A 7,611-nucleotide genomic window follows, 5' to 3' on the forward strand; every position below is an offset into this window, starting at 1 on the left:
GTGAGTCAAGAACTGCAATGCTGCTGGGTTGTTCACGCTCTACAGTTTCACGTTTGTATCAAGAATGGTCCACCACCTACAGGACATCCAGCCAACATGACACAACTTTGGGAAGCATTAGAGTCAACATGGGCCAGCATCCCTGTGGAACGCTTTCAACACCTTGTAGAGTCCATGCCCAGAGGAATTGAGGCTGTTCTGAGGGCAAAATGAGGTGCCACTCAATATTAGGGTTTTGTAACTCAGTGTATGTCTATGTTTATACACACAAGTATTAGTGCCCACGACTGCTTCCTCTATTTACATCCCTGTTTCATCTAGGTCAGAAGTAAATGAGAGAATTCTGTGTAATCGTAAATTATTTGGAGTAAATTAATTATCTAGGCTTTTCCAAATCGTTTGTGGGCTATTCTGCAGATAACAGTGACACCTGCCAGAATTTCTGAAGAACTTCATCAAGCACCTAACTTTTGAATGAGATACTTTTTAAGAAGACTGAACATTTTGATTGAATTCTATTTTCTATCAAAAGCCTTGTCTATGTATTTTCACAGATTTAATTTCAGAACATCATGGCGATAGGTAGACTACTCAAATCCATCATACTTTACTTAAGCGACTGAGCAGAATTGATGCTCTCAAACACATATAGTAATAACAAAGTACACTTTCACAGCAAGGTTGCAGGTGTTCACACACATATATATATATATATATATATATATATATATATATTCTATATATTCTTAAATCCCATTCCTTACTAGTTTTGTGTGTAATGGGTATATGTTGTGAAATTGTTAGATATTACTGCACTGTCGGAGCTAGAAGCACAAGCATTTCGCTACACCCGCTATAACATCTGCTAAACACGTGTATGTGACAAATACAATTTGATTTGATTTTGATATATATATATATATATACACACAAATCTACGTAAAACGTTATAGATCCACATCGATATTTTTGGGACTCTTTATAATTGTTACACAGTTGCATGTACAGTAATGTAGGTGTAGGAACCATTATTACAGTCATACATGGGGATCTAAATTGTGTACTTATGTTTCTGGCGGAATGTGTTGGTGTTGCACCTTTCATGCAAAAAGCGCTCAAGAAGACTGCCATGAAATTCGATTAGTTTGCAGTTTGTGCAAGTTCATCCGATAGCGTTATACCTTTAAACGTTACTTTCTGTAAGTATTTTTCAATTTACTGCCACCCCTTAGTATAATATTTGTGTATATGAATGGCAAACGTTCAAATATTGATGGTCCAGTAATCATATTTTGACAAATCTGCCAAGTCGCGTGAGCTAACGTTAGCTACTAAATTATTAGCAGAACGAGCCATCATGAATGTTAACGTGGATTGTAGCTAGCTAGGATAGTTATTTTACTAGATAGCTTGCTACAACCAATTTGCAGTGGCTTTATGTACTTGGCAAGTATGTGAGTTTACAACAAGTTTGTCTGAAGGTTAGCCCGGCAGATGGCGATATTGTCGTTTCATCTTACCGTCCAAAGGGACTGCATGCAGCCGGCTATACACTCGTATCCCCCGTCCGTGGACTTGTTCGTACATAAAACATTCTTCATTCAGGATGAAAAGGCGTTGACTTCGACCTTAATAAGGTTTAATGGCGAGAAGGCAGAAAGAAACTGGGAAAATATGCATACTTTCTTTATGAAATACAATTTCCACCATCATGCTATAGTGGCTAATGCTACTTCCTGACATTGCATACAGCATTCAGACCAAGGCTGTGGTCCAAACGCGAAGTAGACAGACAGCCCACGGCCCTCAGCCATTGAATTATGTTTTACCTCATCACATCCGAGTGTACCTTAAATATCCCTTGCCCAAGCGAGGAGAGTGATGATCGGAGGCAACGTCGTTGGTGGAAATCTTGAAGTTGAGCCTAAAACTAACCTAAATCTATTGATGTACTTAAGCAAGCAAAAGTAGCTAACTTGGCACTCCTGTCAGGTAGCTAGCTACAATTACTCATAACTGGCTAGCTAGTTTTATAGTTTGGTTATTTATTCCAATACATTTCAGAATTCACAAAAATATGTTTATGAAGCTAGCTATGTTTTATAGACTCCCCACTGAGTCTGAGCTACTTTGAGCATCATATTCCCATTGGCCACCGCTAAAATCAATGTTATATAATTTTGTCTCGCATGCCGAAAAAGCAGCGTGTTGATTAAATTTGACACGTCACTACAGTTTGCATTGAATTGTGGGTCATATCAACCCCACGTGATCTAAGTTGTTCACTCGCTCACTCAAGCTAAATCAAGGGCTGAGGGGGTAACTTTTGTGAATTGGACCGCCACTTAAGATGGCAACCAAATTGCATCTGGTTTCAACGGGGATCGAGGGAAAGTGCGAGTGCGAGGGTTGAGGGGGTAAAAATAATGCGATAAGACCGCAGCCCAAGGGTAAACAGACTGCTGCAACCTGATTTGGCAGAACGTGATACGCAACATCCGGGACTAGCATTTAGCCACTCTAGCATGGGGGTGGAAAATGGTGTTTCATAAAGAAAGTACGCATATCTTTCCCACCTTCTTGCCATTAAATCCAGTTAAGGAGTAAATCGATGCCTTTGCAGCCTGAATGGAGAATGTTTTATGTACGAACCGGTCCACAGGGGATACAAGTTTATAGCCGGCTGCATGCAGTCCCGTTGGACGGTAAGATAAAACGACTCAATATCGCCATCTGCTGCCCTTTGGGCTATCTGAAGGTAAGAAGATGCACTGGGTATCTAGCTAGGTAAACAATGGCTCAATGTTAGCTAGCTAGCTACATTGAACTATTACAAATTGTAAAGAAAGTTATATTTGCTACAGTATGGGCACTTGTGTTTCACTGATAACATCAAGCCAATCAAAACACTTTTTTTTACTGTACTTCAGAGGTTTCTGTCCCTAATGAGTTTTATTGACCTCTGATCTATATTTCTGACTCATCGCTTTGCCAGGGTCCTGAGTGGAGTAGACATGGCTGACCAGGAAACTGGCCCCACTGGGCTGGGTAAGAGGGCTGCAGCAGGTGCTGCGGTTTTCAAAGTGCGTGAGGCTGCAATGGCTATTCTTCAAACAGAATCTACTGGTAACCTGAAAGTACAAAAACGGATTGTCCCATCGACTCCTTTCATTGTACCAGAACCTTCCCTGAAGCCATACAAGCGGCCCCCCACTCTGCTATTGCCACCTTCGTACAGCGCCAACCCAGTTGGAGGGTTTGTCTGTGAGGTGTGCGGCCAGAACTTCTTCTCTTTTCCTCAGATGGTGAGACACAAACAGTTCCACGACGAAGAAAGGCCCTTTCCCTGTGGTGTGTGTGGGAAACGTTTCCTGAGCCGCAGCCACTACACTGAGCACCAGCGTGTTCACACTGGGGAGCGCCCCTTTCCCTGCGACCAGTGTGAGCGCTCGTTCACCACACACCACAACCTGAAGCGTCACCAAACCATTCATGCCAAAGAAGAGGCGTACCGCTGCCGGAAATGTGGCGTGCTCTTCTGCCAGCGTCACGAGTACCCCAGGGGCATACCCAGACCCGACCTTGAGCCTCGACCTGGGTTTGAGTCCACGTCCACGATGCAACCCACGCCTCCCATTCAGGTCACACTCACACCCAAGCAGCTTAAGAAGCTTAACAAGAAGCTTAACAAGAGCCATGATCTCTCAACCAAACATGATCATTCTAAAAAGAAGAAAAAGAGGAGTAGAGTCAAACATCCAGGCCCAGCAGAGAAAGTACATTCTGTGCCTCAAGAGGAACTTTGGCCTGTGTTGTTAACTAGAGACAAATTGCAAAAAGTTGCTTATGACATTGAGGTTATTCTTTGATTCCACATGATGATAAAACAAATGGGATAATCAGTCAGATCAAGATTTTAAAAATATGACGTTTGTTTTGTTTAATCTCCACCGATGTGGACACACTGTTTCAGAAAGGAGTTATACAGTGGGGAAAGAAAGTATTTAGTCAGCCACCAATTGTGCAAGTTCTCCCACTTAAAAAGATGAGAGAGGCCTGTAATTTTCATCATAGGTACACGTCAACTATGTCAGACAAAATGAGGAAAAAAAATCCAGAAAATCACATTGTAGGATTTTTTATGAATTTATTTGCAAATTATGGTGGAAAATAAGTATTTGGTCAATAACAAAAGTTTCTCAATACTTTGTTATATACCCTTTGTTGGCAATGACACAGGTCAAACGTTTTCTGTAAGTCTTCACAAGGTTTTCACACACTGTTGCTGGTATTTTGGCCCATTCCTCGATGCAGATCTCCTCTAGAGCAGTGATGTTTTGGGGCTGTCACTGGGCAACACAGACTTTCAACTCCCTCCAAAAATGTTCTATGGGGTTGAGATCTGGAGACTGGCTAGGCCACTCCAGGACCTTGAAATGCTTCTTACGAAGCCACTCCTTTGTTGCCCGGGCGGTGTGTTTGGGATCATTGTCATGCTGAAAGACCCAGCCACGTTTCATCTTCAATGCCCTTGCTGATGGAAGGAGGTTTTCACTCAAAATCTCACGATACATGGCCCCATTCATTCTTTCCTTTACACGGATCAGTCGTCCTGGTCCCTTTGCAGAAAAACAGCCCCAAAGCATGATGTTTCCACCCCCATGCTTCACAGTAGGTATGGTGTTCTTTGGATGCAACTCAGCATTCTTTGTCCTCCAAACACGACGAGTTGAGTTTTTACCAAAAAGTTCTGTTTTGGTTTCATCTGACCATATGACATTCTCCCAATCCTCTTCTGGATCATCCAAATGCACTCTAGCAAACTTCAGACGGGCCTGGACATGTGTCCCCCTGCTTAAGCCAGTACGTCTGGCACTGCAGGATTTGAGTCCCTGGCGGCGTAGTGTGTTACTGATGGTAGGCTTTGTTACTTTGGTCCCAGCTCTCTGCAGGTCATTCACCAGGTCCCCCCGTGTGGTTCTGGGATTTTTGCTCACCGTTCTTGTGATCATTTTGACCCCACGGGGTGAGATCTTGCGTGGAGCCCCAGATCGAGGGAGATTATCAGTGGTCTTGTATGTCTTCCATTTCCTATTAATTGCTCCCACATTTGATTTCTTCAAACCAAGCTGCTTACCTATTGCAGATTCAGTCTTCCCAGCCTGGTGCAGGTCTACAATTTTGTTTCTGGTGTCCTTTGACAGCTCTTTGGTCTTGGCCATAGTGGAGTTTGGAGTGTGACTGTTTGAGGTTGTGGACAGGTGTCTTTTATACTGATAATAAGTTCAAACAGGTGCCATTAATACAGGTAACGAGTGGAGGACAGAGGAGCCTCTTAAAGAAGAAGATACAGGTCTGTGAGAGCCTGAAATCTTGCTTGTTTGTAGGTGACCAAATACTTATTTTCCACCATAATTTGCAAATAAATTCATTAAAAATCCTACAATGTGATTTTCTGGATTTCTTTTTCTCAATTTGTCTGTCATAGTTGACGTGTACCTATGATGAAAATTACAGGCCTCTCTCATCTTTTTAAGTGGGAGAACTTGCACAATTGGTGGCTGACTAAATACTTTCTTTCCCCACTGTACCTTAACACTTGTCTTGCATCACATTATGATTTTGGTATTTATTCCTTCATTATGAGTTTGAGAAAATACTTTTCTCTCCACAATTGATCATGATTTTGAAACATTCTGTCAAGCATTTAAAATTATTAACTGTCCTCTGAAATGTTATATTGTTTTGCATTTGAGATCGTGACAACTTTTTGTATTTCATTAGAATATACATTTTTCAGTTGTATTATGATTAATTAAATTGTTTTGATCCATTGCCATGTAAGGGCTAGTGTCCATGCATTATTAAACTAGGTAACTCCTCTGATGTTGCACATCAATTATTTGATATGGAAATACATTTTGATCTGCTTTTTAGATTATGTTCATAGAGGCCTGTAGGGTTTCTTTCTGGGCCTTAACCATTTAGTTGTCCAGAAATTGCCTTCACCAATTTATGTACGTGTAAATAATCATGATGCATTGTTGTTGATTAATTACTAAATGTACCTGTCATAGGAACAAGTGAATCCCTATATCTGTAGTCTGTGTAATGTGGACAATGTTGTTAAATTTGGGTAAAAAAGTCTATGTATGTCGAAATTATGTCTCCATTTGAATTCTGCATAACTACCACAGGCTGTCGATTGTAAATGTATTTTTTTATTGATAATGGGCTTACTTATACATTTCTTGTCTTTGTCTTTATTATTGACACTTTCCAGGTATTTATTTTTCATGTCACAAGAGACTCCTTTTAAAGTGAATGTAAGCATGCATAGAAATATATTGACTCACTTTTTGGCTTTAAGTACTCAAATTGTATTTGTCACATGCACCTAATACAACATGTGTAGACCTTACTGTGAAATGCTTACTTACAAGCCCTTAACCAACAATGCAGTTCAATAAATAGAGTTAAGAAAATATTGACTAAATCAACTAAAGTAAAATAAAAAGTAACACAAAATTACATAACGAGGCTGTATACAGGGGGTACCGGTACCGAATCAATGTGCGGGGGTACAGATTAGTCGGGGTAATTTGTACATGTAGGTAGGGGTAAAGTGACTGCATAGATAATAAACAGCGAGTAGCAGCAGTGTAAAAACAAAGAGCGGGGTAAATAGTCCGGGTGACCATTTGATTGCAGCTAACATCAAATACCTGACCTAACTTGTGTGATGAATACTGGAAAGTCCTTTGTATCAGGCTCTGTATTACAGCAGACTTGTATCACTTATCTTCACTATTACAATAGGTTAAAGGTAGACTGATATGAAGTAGGTGCAGAACGTAAACAGCAAAGTGGGTCAATTTCCGCAACAAACTTTGAAGCGCACGGATCAACTTCTCCCATGTTTTGGTGCCGTGGCTACCACACAGTAACAGCGAGAAGCGAACCCATGCACATGCTGTGTGTGACTGTGAGAGCGAAGTCTTGCATCTCGCACAATATCTGCGTGGCAATGTCATTTTTAAAGAGGCACGCGTCTGCTCCATATATCATCCTTGTTTTACAACAAGAGGTGAACACTAAAATCTGCTTGTGTAAAACATGACAATCTAGGGCCCCGTGTTGACTCCTATCTCTGATATAAAATATTGGTTAAGACTGAATTTAGATTGTTATAGTTACTTACATAGACCGTAGATATTGTCATTCTAATATGATATTCCCTGGTCTACCACCGCCACAGTCGAGTTATTACTTTACTCACAGTTTGAGCTACTTTGATTTTTTGCAAATAAATTTTTATCTGTCTATAAACTATGGTCTGTAAGGATTGTCTCTGACAAAGCCCTTCCACTGGAAAGCGTTCGCAAACTCGAGGATATTGAGGGAGTTCTGTTAATGAGTCGCAGTGCACCGGTCTATGGCCCTTGACGTGAACGGGCAAAAGCGGTGAGGGAGGAGCAACTTTTTCAAATCTAACAGTAATCTGCGCCTTTTGGTCATGTTGTCAACTAGGCAGCATGGTACATCGGTCAGAAACATCTGTTTTTCCATCAAATATGTTAGAATTTTCAATAAAGCGTTTTTTTTTCAAAA

General features: G+C 40.9%; 1 protein-coding gene across 1 annotated transcript; it reads left to right on the plus strand.

Moving 5' to 3' along the window:
* Positions 1–1,111: 1,111 nt before the first annotated feature.
* Positions 1,112–4,009, plus strand: LOC121546694 (zinc finger protein 43-like). The gene is made up of 2 exons (XM_041857925.2): positions 1,112–1,199; positions 2,996–4,009. The coding sequence occupies exon 2, from the start codon at positions 3,015–3,017 to the stop codon at positions 3,867–3,869; it is 855 nt and encodes a 284-aa protein (XP_041713859.1). The 5' UTR covers positions 1,112–1,199; positions 2,996–3,014; the 3' UTR covers positions 3,870–4,009.
* The last annotated feature ends 3,602 nt before the right edge of the window (positions 4,010–7,611 follow it).

This window comes from Coregonus clupeaformis, chromosome 30 (genome assembly GCF_020615455.1).
Source record: "Coregonus clupeaformis isolate EN_2021a chromosome 30, ASM2061545v1, whole genome shotgun sequence".
Lineage (NCBI taxonomy): Eukaryota > Metazoa > Chordata > Actinopteri > Salmoniformes > Salmonidae > Coregonus > Coregonus clupeaformis.

Bases quoted from the DNA above. Each gene is read 5' to 3' on its own strand.
- LOC121546694 (XM_041857925.2), top strand. From the start codon at position 3,015: ATGGCTGACCAGGAAACTGGCCCCACTGGGCTGGGTAAGAGGGCTGCA.